Source organism: Pimephales promelas, chromosome 24 (genome assembly GCF_988280905.1).
Source record: "Pimephales promelas chromosome 24, fPimPro1.hap1.1, whole genome shotgun sequence".
NCBI classification, from domain to species: domain Eukaryota; kingdom Metazoa; phylum Chordata; class Actinopteri; order Cypriniformes; family Leuciscidae; genus Pimephales; species Pimephales promelas.
This window is the reverse complement of record NC_142792.1, coordinates 27,943,875-27,961,803: the sequence shown is the minus strand read 5'-3', so window position 1 is coordinate 27,961,803 and position 17,929 is coordinate 27,943,875. Positions and strand designations below refer to the sequence as shown.

General features: G+C 45.0%; 1 protein-coding gene and 1 long non-coding RNA gene across 2 annotated transcripts in view; both read left to right on the top strand.

The window, feature by feature from the left end:
- Positions 1–4,592, top strand: part of LOC148969328 (NACHT, LRR and PYD domains-containing protein 3-like) — a 29,586-nt gene extending 24,994 nt beyond the window's left edge. The window contains exons 4-5 of the mRNA XM_089127304.1: positions 3,738–3,911; positions 4,469–4,592. Coding sequence (XP_088983430.1) covers positions 3,738–3,911; positions 4,469–4,592 — 298 coding nt within the window. The remainder of the gene's footprint in view (positions 1–3,737; positions 3,912–4,468) is intronic.
- Positions 1–16,883, top strand: part of LOC148969327 (uncharacterized) — a 56,892-nt gene extending 40,009 nt beyond the window's left edge. The window contains exon 3 of the long non-coding RNA XR_016149949.1: positions 16,837–16,883. This is a non-coding gene — a long non-coding RNA (uncharacterized LOC148969327). The remainder of the gene's footprint in view (positions 1–16,836) is intronic.
- Positions 16,884–17,929: the final 1,046 nt, after the last annotated feature.

Genomic DNA, 17,929 nt, shown 5'->3' with positions numbered 1-17,929 from the left:
AACAACTAATACAAAAATATATATTTTTAAAATTTTGTCAACAAATCTGATACAGTGGCAGAAGAAGAGACAAAAACAGCATTTGCATTGTTGTAATTTCCAATTTTGTTGTAATTATGGACATGACATTTGCAGTCAGAAAATAATGCATTCAATAGCAATATTCATCACCACACCAATTAACATCATCACTGGGGCTTGACCTTGCTACCTGCCCTCTGGTGCGAAAATCATACTTTAACATTGATCTTCTCCAGGATGATTCCACGCATCAAAATCCCCAGTAGTGTACACTGCTCAGTGTTTATATAATCCACATTCAGAGTGTTAAAAAAGAAACACCGAAGCAGTGTAGAAGTTGATAAGCTAGTTAAGGTGAGAGAAATTAAAAATGTCACTTCAGGGTTTCATCCCTATTAGTGTTGTCAAAAAACTCGGTACTTTGGTACCAAGTCGATACAAAAAAAAAAATGTTACGGTATCAGCTTTTCTAGGTCTGAAAGGTGCACAGTTGCGTCCTCTTCATAACGCTGATATGCTTTCTCTCTGAATCCACTTGTTGACACGAAAGGAGGAAAGAGCCACATATGGAAATATTTTGGATTAGGCTAAAGTCACGTTGCCATAAGAGGCCGATTACATGCAAATTCGCAATTTCAAATATAGGCGCGAGGCAAGCGCGCTCATAATAAAAACTCGTTGCATAGCAACGACAGACGCCGCGTGAGAGCAAGCGCTTTGGAAAGAATAAGCACGCGCAAAAATATAATAAAAAACACGCGCGATATGTGAACGGCCTCTAAAGTGCTTTCGGGGTAGTTTTACGAGTACATGAGCACAGTAGTATCCACCCGACACCAGAGTACTACTGGTATTAGTATCGACGCATCCATATTTATGTCATTTAATGTCAGTGCCAGTTCTAGGCGTATTCTTGCCTTTATAACTCAGCAGGTTTAAAAAGCCTTTTTAAAATTAAATATGAATGCAGTTTTAGATTAAATAAAAGTACAGTCAAGTCAAATAAAACATGTTTTATCTCCTGTATAGTTTGGTAATGCTACAATAAGATACCATTCATCAACATTACTTAGTTCACATCAACACATTGAGTGAACAATATATTTTTACAACATTAATTAATGTTTGTAAATGTTATTTAATACAAACACTTGGTTGTTCATGTTTGTTCACTTATGCCAGCAGCCATATCACCCTGTAGCCCAAGACTGGTTGCCCACTGAAGCTAAGCAGGGCTGAGCCTGGTTAGTACCTGGATGGGAGACCTTCTGAGAAAGCCAGGTTGCTGCTGGAAGAGGTGTTAGTGTGGCCAGCAGGGGGTGCTCACCCTGTGGTCTGTGTGGGTCCTAACGCCCCAGTATAGTAATGGGGATACTATACTGTCAAAGAGCACCGTCCTTCGGATGAGACGTTAAACCGAGGTCCTGACTCTCTGTGGTCATTAAAAATCTCAGGATGTTTTTCGAAAGAGTAGGGGTGTAACCCTAGCCTGGCTGCGCCCTCCTACGCACTTCCGCTCAATTTCATTTTACTTCTGTACTACGTCTGGGATCGCTCCATATCCTTAGGTTTCCAGAAACCATTTTTTGTAGGACCAATCAGCGAATAGAGGGAGTGGCTGAGAAAGATGACGTTGATATAAGCGCGTCAGTTTCAATTCAGTAATGGCAGCGGAGAAAGACCTGAGAAAAGCTATTCGGTCCGTTGTTGGAAAAGAAACTGCCGAATATACAGAATTTAAAGCCGGATTGTTATCGTCTAATCTCTTGTTGCACAACTGAGGACCAAGTGAAGGAGGCAGAAAGTTTGGAAGTTTGTGCTGGGCAGTTCGTGCACAATGACCGTGACATTTTGGACGGACGGTTTAGCCTGGTGTTCGCGGTGTTCGGAAGCCCCGAGTCCTGGCTGCTAAACTATTGTTAAAGATCCGCTCAGGAGTCATGTCAGTCGCTCATATTCCCGACTGTATATTTACTGATTCTTGTGATGAATAGAACATTTTGAGCCCCTTTGTGCACTCGTGCAGGAGGTTGGTGTGTCAGTTTTACATGTTGTAAATCATACAAATTGGTTGTGATTTAAAAAAAAAATAATTGTCATAAATAAAAATGTGAAAAACCATACTTTGAAGATATTTGATTTTCAGTTTAACATGGCAATGGTTGATTTGTTTTACTAAAAAAAATAAATGCCACAAAAAAATGTACAAACACATACTTTGAAGACCATACTTAAGGTAATTAAGAAACAATAAGACGTAATATGAAAAATTGTTGTTTATTACACATCTGCAGATAGAGACAGACTGATCATTCACTGTAGCTGCTACAGCATTTGCGGCAGATCAGAAATGACCACAGCGGCGTATTTGTAATGATTAGACACAGCTTCCACCGTTGAATGAATATATCACTGTCCTTCGTGTCAAATATACATTTCGAATTAATAATTGTTCCTAGATTAACAAAACCTGCGGCGCTCGTTGACTGAAATCCTATTGTAAACATAATCCTCTTCGGCGCGTGACATACGTCACTCACGACACCCCGTTAGCGATTGGCTATGGCAGATCGTGAGTGACTTTGGGCAGATCCAATAGATTTGAACTTTAATAGTGAACCCGCCTACAAGGAAGTAAACGTTTTTCAATGGAGCGGTTCCAGACTCTATGTGGAAATGAAATAAACTAGAGTCTGGTTGAACCAGGATAGTGTAACCCCGGCATCCTGGCCAAATTTGCCCAGTGGCCTCTGTCCATCATGGCCTCCTAATCATCCCCATATATACCAATTGGCTTCATCACTGTCTCCTCTCCACCAGTAAGCTGGTGTGTGGTGAGCGTTCTGGCGCACTATGGCAGCCGTCGCATCATCCAGGTGGAGCTGCACACTGGTGGTGGTTGAGGAGATTCCCCCCTCTATGTGAAGCGCTTTGAGTGTCCAGAAGGCCGCTATATAAATGTGATGAATTATTATTATTATTATTCACTTCATTGTGCATTAAATAAATGTTAACGGATTAAAACTTTACAAACAACTTTAAAAATGTGTTAGTGTATACTATTGTTTATTTTAGGTCATTTTATCTAATCTTTTTCTAAAGTGTATATAATGCAAATGTACAGTTTCCATACTTGTAACCGTGATAAACACTTAAATATATGTAAATTTAAACTAAGCTTTGGTACCGAAATTGGTACAGAGAACCGTGAATTTTTACTGGTATTGGTACCGAATACTGAAATTTTGGTACCGTGACACACTAATCCCTATGCCTAAACTCACTACTTAGGTGCCATTTACCTTTACTGTTCCCTGCTGCTAAATCCAGGGTCACACTGTACGATTTGTCACGATTTGACTGTCAGAGACACATTTTTGAATCCTTGAAAAGATTCCTCTGCTCCTAGGTCAACATCTGAAATGTTTGATCACTAATATTACAAGTAAATATAAGACAAAATTCTGGCAGTGTGACTTTACACTGACAACCGTCAAACCAAAAACCAATAGGAGCGCAGAACCCCCCACCCAGATTTATTTTTTTGAGAAAAGCCACGATCATAATTAATGCTATGCTAATTAATGTTTCTGTGACTTTTAAGAATCTACAGAAAATAACAGCTGAAAGTACAAACTATGCAGGTCAATGTGTGAAAGAGACTGATTTGAATGCCAAGCTAATGTCATGTGGACTGTTGTTGTTTGTCTTTCTAGATTGTCTGGCTGTATGGTGACAGAGGAAGGCTGTGGTCATGTGTCTTCAGCTCTGAGTTCAAACCCCCCACACCTGAGAGAGCTGGATCTGAGCTACAACCACCCAGGAGATTCAGGAGTCAAGCTGCTCTCTGATAAACTCAAGGATCCAAACTACAGACTGGAAAAACTCAAGTATGTAGAGCAGGAAGAGCTTCCATTAAACTTCAAAACCACCTTTACAATATTCACTTATTACAAACTAGTTACACTTTATTATAGATTACATGAGTACATTTAATAAAGTTCTTATTGAGAATGTGCAGAGGTTTAGCTCTAGTTATACTACGTGGCTGTTGAATGCTTCATTCTGATTGGCTGATGAACATTATAGACCTTATGCACCAGAGAAACGTGGGCGCCGTAATCTTTAGAATATTGTCTTTGAACTTCCGGTTTCGCGGTCGCTCTGTGTATTTCTATGGCATCCCTGTCGAGGAGTAATTATCTGGTGAAGTGGATTTACTTATTGTAGAGTTAACAAAAGTTATCATGAGCATTGTAATGTTTATCATAAGCATTGTAAAGCAGATGTTTAAACAAATGTCGACCGGGAAATTATTTATGAGCAGTTCATTCATACCTATGCAAAATCGCGGTGGAAATGCAGACCGGAAGTCAAAATACAACGAGCGCAGCACTGAAAAGGGGCGGGGCTACATAAGGTCTATAAGGTGTGCAATTATTTTCAGTAAGCGCACAGGTAAAGTAGTTCAACCAGAAAGACTCAGGAGACAAGAGAACGACCGGGTGGTGTTGGGGAGGATGGGGATGCACACCGGCGTCAGTTTTTGCAAACGTAGTAATGGGTGTTAACCGGGCTTTAGTACTCCAAATGTCTGAGTGGTGATTGGCTAGATCTGAGGTCAATGAATAACGTGATAAATGAATTAATGAGTTAGATTACAGTCTTCCCAGTAGAACTTGCACTAGAGCTCCCATTTCTACCAGAAAGACTTGGGAGGCAAGAGAACTGTGACAAAAATGTTTTTGTTTCTCTTTACAGTTTTTTTCGATTGCTAAACGACAGTGAGCACGACTGGAGCTAAATGTGCAAAACTCTAACTACAGTCTGCATTACCAACAGTCACCTGAGCACAACTCTTAACACACGGCTCAAAACAGGCTCAGTGTCTCTGCTGTCTGTTAGAGTCACCTCAGCTAATCCTGCTTTTTGCCCATTTTCGTTTATGCAATAGTGATGCGTTACGTTGTAAAAGATAAACACGACGGTACATGCAAGTCCAAGAGATGAATCAATGTAACTCTAAACCATTAGTAAAATCATTCCTGTGTTTTGTTATTGCCGGTTTATCTGACCCTCATGTAAAGGATTGACCCTCTTCTGAATGGAGGCGGGGAGCAGCAGCTCAATTGCATTTACAGTTTTTTTCGATTGCTAAACGACAGTGAGCACAACTGGAGCTACATGTGCTAAACTCTAACTACAGTCTGCACAGCAGCAGTTCATGTGGACCAAACTCTAGATCGTTTTTCAGTGCTTGAACACAGTTTTCAAAACTCTACACACTTATCCCACGACTTTAAACACAACCTGCACAACACTGTGGATTTACAGCACTTTGTTCAAATGCTAACACACTGCTGTCAAAACTGTGAACCACTCATTCAAAACAGAATAAATTTCAGCCTTGTGCCTTTCACACACTGCTGATGTTCAAACAATTTCAGCTGAACGGCCGAACACTTGTGGCCCAATGCTGGAGAGAGGCAGGATTACAGTGTGTACTTGTCACGAGCTGGGCTCGAACTCGGGTCTCTGGTGTGGAAAGATGAATGTTCTACCACTTCGCCAAGTCAAAAATCCAACAAAAGTTCTTCAGAGAAAGAGGAATGATAGTAGGAGAAATAATGCAAACAATAACAGGAGAAAAATAAAATAACTCCACGAGGGGAGAAAAAACTAACTCAAACAACTAAGAATAGCTTACTTGGGAATGCTTGGAACTTAAAAGAGCACAGTGGATCACAGCAGGAATCACATAGCCAAGACTCAAAAACCGAGTGAGGAACAAGGGGAAAAAACACAGCTAAAATACTCTAAGGAAAACAAGGCACAGGTGACCTGCATAATAGCTAACAAGGATGCATGAGGAAGAACTAAGGCAGAAGGGAACACAGGTGACCTCTAGAGGCCCGGAGAAGAACAACAGGAGGCAGGATTCTCACAGGACCCCCTCCTCTAGGAACGACCCCTGACGTTCCTTCCAGAACACCCTGGCCTCAGGGAGCGAAACTCTCGGATCAAACTTGGGTCCAGGATGTCCTTGGCAGGAGCCCAGGAGCGCTCCTCCGGTCCGTAGCCCTCCCAGTCCACCAGATACTGCAGAGAGTTCTGGACCCTCCGGGAGTCCAGTATCCGGCGTACTGTGTAGGCTGGCTGGCCGTCAATGATCCTGGGAGGTGGAGGGGGTCTGCGGGGGGGGGGGGGGGCAAAGGGAGAAGACAAGACTGGTTTAAGTAATGAAACATGAAAAGTGGGATTAATTCTAAGGGAACGAGGGAGAAACAAACGATAAGAAACCGGGTTAACTTTCCTTGCTATGCGAAAAGGTCCGATGTATTTCTGGGAAAGCTTCTTAGATTTGACCTGGAGGGGCAGGTTCTTAGTAGCCAACCAGACTCTTTGACCAGCTCGGAAATTAGGTGCCGTCCGGCGGCGGCGATTAGCCTGGGTTTGGTATCTCTGGGAGGTCCGCAGGAGTGTACGCCTAGCCTTCTTCCAGGTCCGTCTACAGCGTAGGACAAAGTGCTGTGCAGAGGGAACACCAACTTGCACTTCTTCCTCAGGAAATAGTGGAGGGGTATATCCGAACTGGCATTCAAAAGGGGACAATCCGGTGGCCGAGGACTGGAGGGTGTTGTGGGCATATTCAGCCCAAATAATATAGGTGGCCCAAGAAGTGGGATTACTGGCTGCCATACACCGCAAGGTGGTCTCCAGATCCTGATTAATCCGTTCCGTCTGCCCATTAGACTCAGGATGGAACCCGGATGATAGGCTGGCTGTGGCCCCGATAAGCCTGCAAAAGGCCCCCCAAAACCGGGATGAGAATTGGGGACCACGATCAGAGACAATATCACGGGGAATTCCAAATATCCGGAAGACATGATTCATTAGGAGCTCAGCAGTCTCCTTGGCTGAAGGCAGTTTGGGCAGGGGGATAAACCGGGCAGCCTTAGAGAAGCGGTCAACAACCACCAGGATTACAGTGTTGCCCTGGGATGGAGGAAGTCCTGTAACAAAGTCCAGAGAAAGGTGTGACCATGGTCTTTGGGGAATAGGTAAGGGACGGAGCAGACCCTGGGGTCGCTGACGTGTAGTCTTTCCTTGATTACACACAGGTCAGTCCTCCACATAAACCTGGACATCCTTCTTGATGGACGGCCACCAAAACCTCCGCTGGAGGAATTCCAGTGTGCGAGCACTACCTGGATGGCACGTCAAGGGCGACTCATGACCCCACTGCAAGACCCGGGCCCGAACAGATAGAGGAACGTACAAGCGTCCGGCAGGACCACCACCTGGATCGGGCTCGTGGACAAGGGCCTCTCGTACCCCTCTTTCTAGTTCCCATTGAAGAGGCGCAACTATCCTAGACCTCGGAATAATCGATGCCAAGGGCTTCTCCTGTGTTTCGGGAGAGTAGACTCGAGAGAGGGCATCCGGCTTGCCATTATTGGTGCCGGGTCTGTAAGATAGGAGAAACTGGAATCGATTAAAAAACAGGGACCATCGCGCTTGCCGAGGGTTCAACCGCTTAGCCTGCTGGAGATACTCCAGGTTCTTGTGGTCGGTAAGAAGTTGGAAAGGATGCTGAGCCCCCTCAAGCCAATGGCGCCACTCCTCCAAGGCCAGTTTTACCGCAAGCAACTCTCGATCCCCCACATGGTAGTTACGCTCGGCATCAGACAGGCGATGAGACATGAAGGCACAAGGGTGTAATTTACCATCCTCACCCCTCTGTGACAGGATGGCCCCTACCCCCACCTCTGAGGCATCCACCTCCACCACAAAAGGTCTTTCTGGGTCAGGAATAACAAGAATCGGAGCGGAAGTGAAGCGGCACTTGAGATCCTCGAAGGCCCGCGCAGCCTCTGAACCCCAGTGAATCTTGGTTCCTCCTCCCTTAGTAAGTGCTGTTAAGGGGGCTACCACCGAGCTGAAATTCTTAATGAACTTCCTATAGAAGTTTGCAAAGCCAATGAAACGTTGAACCTCCTTGACTGTGGCAGGGGTGGGCCAGTTGAGGACTGCCTTGACCTTCTTGGGATCCATTTCCAGGTGGCCGGGAGTGATGATAAACCCAAGAAACTGAGTCTGGGAAACATGAAAGTCACACTTCTCTGGTTTTACGTAGAGATTATTGTCAAGAAGTTTCTGGAGAACCTGGCTAACATGCCCCACATGCTCCTTAAGTGATTTTGAGAAGATGAGGATATCGTCCAGGTATACGAAGACGAACAGATTAAGCATGTCACGAAGAACATCATTAATCAGGGCTTGGAATACTGCGGGGGCATTAGTGAGCCCGAACGGCATCACCAGATATTCATAGTGACCCGTGGGGGTGTTGAAGGCCGTCTTCCATTCATCTCCTTGCCTGATCCGCACAAGATGGTAAGCATTGCGGAGATCCAGTTTCGTAAAAATGGAAGCCCCTTGAAGCAGCTCAAAAGCAGTGACCATGAGAGGAAGGGGGTATCGATTACGTACCGTGATCTTGTTTAAGCCCCGGTAATCTATGCAAGGCCTAAGACCCCCGTCTTTCTTCTCTACAAAGAAAAACCCTGCCCCAGCCGGAGAGGTAGAGGCACGGATGATGCCGGCTGACAAGGACTCCTTAATGTAGGTATCCATAGCAGAGTGCTCAGGGGAGGATAAGGAGAAGACACGACCCCTTGGAGGGCAGGAACCAGGGAGTAGCTCAATGGCACAGTCATAAGCTTGGTGAGGTGGTAAGGAGGTAGCCTGGGACTTGCTGAACACTGGCTTGAACTGATGGTAAACACTGGGGACTCGAGAGAGGTCGACAGACTCTTGAAACTCGGAACTAGGGGCTGAGGGACTCTGAAGCTTGCAGGTGAGTTGGCAAGTGGATCCCCAGCTTAGGATGGTGCCAGTAGGCCAGTCGATCTGGGGATTATGTCTGCGCAGCCATGGGTGACCCAGGATAATAGGATACTCAGGGGAGTCAATGAGATAAAAGATCTCCTCCTGCTGGTGTTGAAAGACAGTAAGGGCCAATCCCAATTCTACCCCTTACCCCTTCCCTTTCCCCTAGCCCTACCCCTTCGCCTTCCCCTTGACCCTAGAAACAGAGTGGCAATGCGTAGGGGTGAAAATATTCCCCTAAGAAATGGGACACCACTACGCCTCCGTTAAACGTCATTATAAGTCGTCGCTAGCGCCTACGTCAAAGGATATGCGCCGATGTTTATCACAACTTCCAAGATGCCGTCGACAGCTGCAGTTATCTCAGTCGCGTGGGTTACAGCTATTTTCTTGCATCTTGTGAAGTTCGCAGGAAACAACGGAGACGACGAAAATATGTTGCGGGACTATCGTTAGCAAACTACAGTAATTTTAGCGATTTTTTTACAAACGTTTCTGTGAAGAAACTGACCGTAAATATGAACACAATATTGAATGTAACATAAAGCAAATCATTATTTGTCGTTATAATACTTATTAAAGCCACAAATACTTAAATTTATGGGTCTCCTTTGTTGCTTGGGCAGCCAGCCTGGGTTAGCAGTGACACTTCTCATACCTCTTCGTTTGAAGTGTGCTCCCGAAAAATCTTCGTTTGAAGGGCTATCTGGCCCTTCACCCTAGCCCTCCCCCTCCAACCAAAAGAGAATTGGGACAGCCCTACCCCTTCACGTGGACGCGCAAAACGGAGGGGAAGGGGAAAGTGAAGGGGTAAGGGGTAGAATTGGAATTGGCCCTAAGTCGTATGGACTGAGTCACCTCTGTTACTTTGCCTGGTTCCAGAGGTCTGCCATCCAAAGCTGTAACTGCCTGGGGATGAGGAAGTAGTTGGGTAGGGATTTTAAGTTCCTTAGCCAAGGTTAGATCCAGGAAGTCACCTGCGGCACCGGAATCGATCATAGCCTGGACCCGATGCTGGTGGCCTCCCCAGGACAGAGTGGCTGGAATAGCAAGGACAGCATTAGTAGGAGGAGCTCTAATTTTCCCCATCACAGTCCTCCTGTAGCTGGACGGGGACAGGAGTTTCCCGAAAGCTCAGGGCAAGTGGAGCGGAAGTGGCCAGCAACCCTGCAGTAGAGACAACGGCGCTCCCTCATGCGACGTTCCCTTTCGCTGGGAGAAAGCCTGGATCGGCCTAACTCCATGTCCTCCGGGGAATCCAGGAGCTGTTCAGGGGCCGGGGAAGCTCTGAATGAAGGAACAGTAACTGGAGTAACAGAGTTGCTCAGAGTAACTTGGGACTGAGACACCTGGCGGCGAGCTGTTCTCCGCTCTCTCAGACGATTGTCCAGGCGGATGGCCAATGCTATGAGGGACTCGAGATCCTCAGCTGGTTCTCGGGTGGCTAACTCATCTTGAAGGGGCTCTGACAACCCTGCCTGAAAACAGACCCTCAACGCTTCATCATTCCATCCGCTCCTTGCTGATATGGTCCGAAATTTAATGGCAAAATCTGCAGTGCTGCGGGAACCCTGGCGAAGAGAAAGTAGGCGTTTAGAAGCTTCTCTACCACTGACAGGGTGATCAAACACCCTCTTGAACTCTTTCACAAAATCCTCATAGGAGGCACAACAAGCATCCTGGGACTGCCATACTGCAGAGGCCCAGGAGAGCGCCTTATCTGAAAGGAGGGTAATAATGTAAGCAATCTTGGAACGGTCTGTGGGAAAACTTGAGGGTTGAAGCTCAAACGTTAGGGAGCATTGGGTGAGGAAACCCTGGCAGGAACATGGATCTCCAGCAAAGGGCTTGGGAGGTGGAAGTCGGGGCTCCGTGAATGGAGAAGGCCTGTCGGGGGAAGGTGAAGGAACAGGGAGGCGTTCGGAGAGCTGGCGGATGGAACTCATCATTTCACCCAGGAGATGAGAATGACTGGTCATCAGCTTTTCTTGTTGGCTGAGAACGGCTTCATGGCGCTGGAAAGATGCCTCATGTTGAGCAATCAACGCAACCAGATCCTTGGAACTGAGTGTCTCTGGGTCCATGGCTGACTCGGTTTTTCTGTCACGAGCTGGGCTCGAACTCGGGTCTCTGGTGTGGAAAGATGAATGTTCTACCACTTAGCCACAGAGGAGGTAGTGTTGGACCCAAACGAAACACTCAAGGCAATACTCCAGGCAAAGTAGATTTATTAAAAAATTAAAGCTGCAAGCAGCGATGGGCGGGCCCTCGCACCTGTAGCGCGTCGGGGTGTGAGGTGGCCGCGTTGCATATTTTGCAGCTCAGCTGTTGTGGCTGTGAATTTGCTACGCTGCTTCATTAAAGGTCACTTCCTGTTGCCAGCAGGTGGCGCTATGACTGTGGGTGAATGTCGGCATGTAGATTTGTTCAGGGCGGGACTCTTGTCAAATGTGTACAATTTGGTGCAGATCTGGGCATTTACAGCCAAGTTACTACAATTTCCTGTTTCATGGCGAATCATCGACACCACGGACACGCCCATTGAGGAAAACGCGCAGATAGCACAACTTTACATCGTCAATGCCTTTAGAAGGCACAGCCGAAATGTGATGTCGATCCGACTAAAGCCCTAGAAGGAGTTAGTTAAAGTACGTAATGAGTAAATCATCCAAAAATGGCGGTAAAATTAGAAATGGCCGATTTCCTGTTGAGTTTAGGGCATCCCTCCAAGAGACTTTTCTGTGCGTCTGGATATGTTAGTTGTACCACAAAAATTTCGTACATGTCGGTCAAACATGCAGTGGGGGCTGCTTCGTTAAAGGTCACTTCTTGTTGCCACTAGGTGGCGCTATGACTGTGGGTGAATGTCGGCATGTAGATTTGTTCAGGACGGGACTCTTGTCAAATATGTAAAATTTCGTGCAGATCTGGGCATTTACAGCCAAGTTACAACAACTTCCTGTTTCATGGCGAATCATCGACGCCACGGAGACGCCCATGGACGAAAACGCACAGATAGCACAACTTTATATCGTCAATGCCTTTAGAAGGCACAGCAGAAATGGGATGTCGATCCGACTAAAGCCCTAGGAGGAGTTAGTTAAAGTACGTAATGAGTAAATCATCCAAAAATGGCGGTAAAATTAGAAATGGCCGACTTCCTGTTGACTTTAGAGCATCGCTCCAAGAGACTTTTCTGTGCGTCTGGACATGGTAGATGTACCACAGAAATTTCGTACATGTCGGTCAAACATGCGGTGGGGGCTGCTACGTTAAAAGTCATTTCCTGTTGCCAGCAGGTGGCGCTATGACTGTGGGTGAATGTCGGCATGTAGATTTGTTCAGGGCGGAACTCTTGTCAAATGTGTAAAATTTTGTGCAGATCTGGGCATTTACAGCCAAGTTACTACAACTTCCTGTTTCATGGCGAATCTTCGACGCCACGGACACGCCCATCGACGAAAACACACAGATAGCACAACTTTACATCGTCAATGCCTTTAAAAGGCACAGCAGAACTTTGAAATCGATCTGACTAAATCCCTAGGAGGAGTTAGTTAAAGTACGTAATGAGTAGATCATCGAAAAACGGCGGTAAAATTCGAAATGGCCGACTTCCTGTTGAGTTTAGGGCATTGCTCCAAGATACTTTTTTGTGTGTCTGGACATGTTAGATGTACCACAGTAATTTCGTATATGTCGCTCAAACATGCGGCGGGGGCTGCTTCGTTAAAGGACACTTCCTGTTGCCACTAGGTGGCGCTATGACTGTGGGTGAATGTCGGCATGTAGATTTGTTCAGGGCGGGACTCTTGTCAAATGTGTAAAATTTTGTGCAGATCTGGGCATTTACAGTCAAGTTACTATAGCTTCCTCCTTCATGGCGAATCATCAACGCCACGGACAAGCCCATCGATGAAAATGCGCAGATAGCACAACTTTACATCATCAATGCCTTTAGAAGGCACAGCAGAAATTTGAAGTCGATCCGACTAAATCCCTAGGAGGAGTTCGTTATAGTACAAAGTGTGTTAATCGTCCCAAAATGGCTGCCAAATTCAAAATGGCGGACTTCCTGTCGAGTTTAGGCTATGGGTTCTTGAGGCTTTTTTGTGCGTCTTGATATGATACACGTCCCCACCAAATTTCGTGCATGTAGGTTGAACGTGGACGAGGGGCTAATTTTTTCCAATTTTCTAGGTGGCGCAAGCGAGCCATTTTGCCACGCCCATCCGCGAAACCCACAAAATACGAAATTTTTCACCAGACCTGACATGCATGCCAAATTTGGTGAGTTTTTGAGCATGTTGTGGCCGTGAAAATCGAGCTTACTTTGCAGAAAAAAAAAAAAAAAGAAAAAAAAATTAAAGCTGCAAGCAGCGATGGGCGGGCCCTCGCACCTGTAGCACGTCGGGGTCTGAGACGGCCGCGTTTCATTTTCTGCAGCTCAGCCAGTGCGGCTGTGCATTTGCCACACTGCTTCGTCAAAGGTCACTTCCTGTTGCCAGCAGGTGGCGCTATGACTGTGGGTGAATGTCGGCATGTAGATTTGATCAGGGCGGGACTCTTGTCAAATGTGTTAAATTTCGTGCAGATCTGGGCATTTACAGCCAAGTTACTACAACTTCCTGTTTCATGGCGAATCATCGACGCCACGGACACGCCCATCGACGAAAACGCGCAGATAGCACAACTTTACATCGTCAATGCCTTTAGAAGGCACAGCGGAAATTTGAAATTGATCCGACTAAATCCCTAGGAGGAGTTAGTTAAAGTACGGAGTGTGTAAATCGTCCCAAATCGGTCGCCGAATTCAAAATGGCGGACTTCCTGTCGAGTTTAGGGTATGGGTTCTTGAGGCTTTTTTGTGCGTCTGGTCATGGTAGATGTACCACAGAAATTTCGTACATGTCGGTCAAACAAGCGGCGGGGGCTGCTTCGTTAAAGGTCACTTCCTGTTGCCAGCAGGTGGCGCTATGACTGTGGGTGAATGTCGACATGTAGATTTGTTCAGGGCGGGACTCTTGTCAAATGTGTAAAATTTCGTGCAGATCTGGGCATTTACAGCCAAGTAGTGTAGTGTTGTTACTCTCAGTGTGTTCTGAGTGTCAGTGTGTGTTATCTCAGTGAGGGTTGTGTAGTGTGTTACTCTCAGTGTGTTCTGAGTGTCAGTGTGTGTTATCTCAGTGAGGGTTGTGTAGTGTGTTACTCTCAGTGTGTTCTGAGTGTCAGTGTGTGTTATCTCAGTGAGGGTTGTGTAGTGTTGTTACTCTCAGTGTGTTCTGAGTGTCAGTGTGTGTTATCTCAGTGAGGGTTGTGTAGTGTGTTACTCTCAGTGTGTTCTGAGTGTCAGTGTGTGTTATCTCAGTGAGGGTTGTGTAGTGTGTTACTCTCAGTGTGTTCTGAGTGTCAGTGTGTGTTATCTCAGTGAGGGTTGTGTAGTGTGTTACTCTCAGTGTGTTCTGAGTGTCAGTGTGTGTTATCTCAGTGAGGGTTGTGTAGTGTGTTACTCTCAGTGTGTTCTGAGTGTCAGTGTGTGTTATCTCAGTGAGGGTTGTGTAGTGTGTTACTCTCAGTGTGTTCTGAGTGTCAGTGTGTGTTATCTCAGTGAGGGTTGTGTAGTGTGTTACTCTCAGTGTGTTCTGAGTGTCAGTGTGTGTTATCTCAGTGAGGTTGTGTAGTGTGTTACTCTCAGTGTGTTCTGAGTGTCAGTGTGTGTTATCTCAGTGAGGGTTGTGTAGTGTTGTTACTCTCAGTGTGTTCTGAGTGTCAGTGTGTGTTATCTCAGTGAGGGTTGTGTAGTGTGTTACTCTCAGTGTGTTCTGAGTGTCAGTGTGTGTTATCTCAGTGAGGGTTGTGTAGTGTGTTACTCTCAGTGTGTTCTGAGTGTCAGTGTGTGTTATCTCAGTGAGGGTTGTGTAGTGTGTTACTCTCAGTGTGTTCTGAGTGTCAGTGTGTGTTATCTCAGTGAGGGTTGTGTAGTGTTGTTACTCTCAGTGTGTTCTGAGTGTCAGTGTGTGTTATCTCAGTGAGGGTTGTGTAGTGTGTTACTCTCAGTGTGTTCTGAGTGTCAGTGTGTGTTATCTCAGTGAGGGTTGTGTAGTGTTGTTACTCTCAGTGTGTTCTGAGTGTCAGTGTGTGTTATCTCAGTGAGGGTTGTGTAGTGTGTTACTCTCAGTGTGTTCTGAGTGTCAGTGTGTGTTATCTCAGTGAGGGTTGTGTAGTGTGTTACTCTCAGTGTGTTCTGAGTGTCAGTGTGTGTTATCTCAGTGAGGGTTGTGTAGTGTGTTACTCTCAGTGTGTTCTGAGTGTCAGTGTGTGTTATCTCAGTGAGGGTTGTGTAGTGTGTTACTCTCAGTGTGTTCTGAGTGTCAGTGTGTGTTATCTCAGTGAGGTTGTGTAGTGTGTTACTCTCAGTGTGTTCTGAGTGTCAGTGTGTGTTATCTCAGTGAGGGTTGTGTAGTGTTGTTACTCTCAGTGTGTTCTGAGTGTCAGTGTGTGTTATCTCAGTGAGGGTTGTGTAGTGTGTTACTCTCAGTGTGTTCTGAGTGTCAGTGTGTGTTATCTCAGTGAGGGTTGTGTAGTGTGTTACTCTCAGTGTGTTCTGAGTGTCAGTGTGTGTTATCTCAGTGAGGGTTGTGTAGTGTGTTACTCTCAGTGTGTTCTGAGTGTTAGTGTGTGTTATCTCAGTGAGGGTTGTGTAGTGTGTTACTCTCAGTGTGTTCTGAGTGTAAGTGTGTGTTATCTCAGTGAGGGTTGTGTAGTGTGTTACTCTCAGTGTGTTCTGAGTGTCAGTGTGTGTTATCTCAGTGAGGGTTGTGTAGTGTGTTACTCTCAGTGTGTTCTGAGTGTCAGTGTGTGTTATCTCAGTGAGGGTTGTGTAGTGTGTTACTCTCAGTGTGTTCTGAGTGTCAGTGTGTGTTATCTCAGTGAGGGTTGTGTAGTGTGTTACTCTCAGTGTGTTCTGAGTGTCAGTGTGTGTTATCTCAGTGAGGGTTGTGTAGTGTGTTACTCTCAGTGTGTTCTGAGTGTCAGTGTGTGTTATCTCAGTGAGGGTTGTGTAGTGTGTTACTGTCAGTGTGTTCTGAGTGTCAGTGTGTGTTATCTCAGTGAGGGTTGTGTAGTGTGTTACTCTCAGTGTGTTCTGAGTGTCAGTGTGTGTTATCTCAGTGAGGGTTGTGTAGTGTGTTACTCTCAGTGTGTTCTGAGTGTCAGTGTGTGTTATCTCAGTGATGGTTGTGTAGTGTTGTTACTCTCAGTGTGTTCTGAGTGTCAGTGTGTGTTATCTCAGTGAGGGTTGTGTAGTGTTGTTACTCTCAGTGTGTTCTGAGTGTCAGTGTGTGTTATCTCAGTGAGGGTTGTGTAGTGTGTTACTCTCAGTGTGTTCTGAGTGTCAGTGTGTGTTATCTCAGTGAGGGTTGTGTAGTGTGTTACTCTCAGTGTGTTCTGAGTGTCAGTGTGTGTTATCTCAGTGAGGGTTGTGTAGTGTGTTACTCTCAGTGTGTTCTGAGTGTCAGTGTGTGTTATCTCAGTGAGGGTTGTGTAGTGTGTTACTCTCAGTGTGTTCTGAGTGTCAGTGTGTGTTATCTCAGTGAGGGTTGTGTAGTGTGTTACTCTCAGTGTGTTCTGAGTGTCAGTGTGTGTTATCTCAGTGAGGGTTGTGTAGTGTGTTACTCTCAGTGTGTTCTGAGTGTCAGTGTGTGTTATCTCAGTGAGGGTTGTGTAGTGTGTTACTCTCAGTGTGTTCTGAGTGTCAGTGTGTGTTATCTCAGTGAGGGTTGTGTAGTGTGTTACTCTCAGTGTGTTCTGAGTGTCAGTGTGTGTTTATCTGAAAAAAACTGTAATTGAGACTATTGCATCTATTTGTGTGTGTGTGTGTTTGCATGTGTGTGTGTTTACTGATTAACTGTGTGTGTTTTGTAGTGTGGATCATGGAGGAGAGATCAGGATTACAGCAGGACTACACAAATGTACGTCTACACACACACACACACTCCCCCCTTTCTCTCTGTCACACACACACACACATACACGTCTATATTACTAAAAGGGGACTATCACTCTACACTGGCCAAGAGGGGACTAGTGTTTCTGGTCATTTTGAAGAAACAAAAATGACGTACAAAATTCTCTTTTAAGGTCTTTTTTCATAATATAACTTTAAATATGCATTTTTTTATTTTTAAAAAAACATGCCAAGTGGGGACCTGAAACTCTGGCCGATGTCTACCTTACCAACAGGGGACTCATATAGCCTGCAATTGAACTGTATGTCTGTGTGAACAGTGAAGTGAACTGGCAGTGAAATCTTGTCTTCATTTTGTAACTTATACATACTTATACACATATATGTGTGTGTGTGTGGGTGTGTCATTATATAATGCTCAAACATATACATGTCTATATTGCTACACAGCAGTGTCGCTGTACACTGGCGAAGAGGGGACATTCTGAATGATATCTATCCAACCAAGTGGGGACTTTGTGTGTGTGTGAACTGGCAGTGAAATCTTTCTTAATTCCGCTTACATTATATATCTATTATATACATTATATATATATATATATATATATATATATATATATATATATATATATATATATATATATTCACATAGAAAAACGCTGTTTTAAATTGTAATAATATTTCACAATATTACTGTTTTTTTTTATCAATTAATTGCAGCCTTGGTGAGCAGAAGAGACTTCTTAAAAAACATAAACAATCTTACCGATCTAAAACTATATATTTCTATACTACTAACAGCAGTGTCGCTCCACACTGGCGAAGAGGGGACATTCTGAATGATATCTATCCAACCAAGCGGGGACTTTGTGTGTGTGTGAACTGGCAGTGAAATCTTTCTTAATTACGCTTACATTATATATCTATTATATACATTATATATATATATATATATATATATATATATATATTCACATAGAAAAACGCTGTTTTAAATTGTAATAATATTTCACAATATTACTGTTTTTTTTTATCAAATAATTTCAGCCT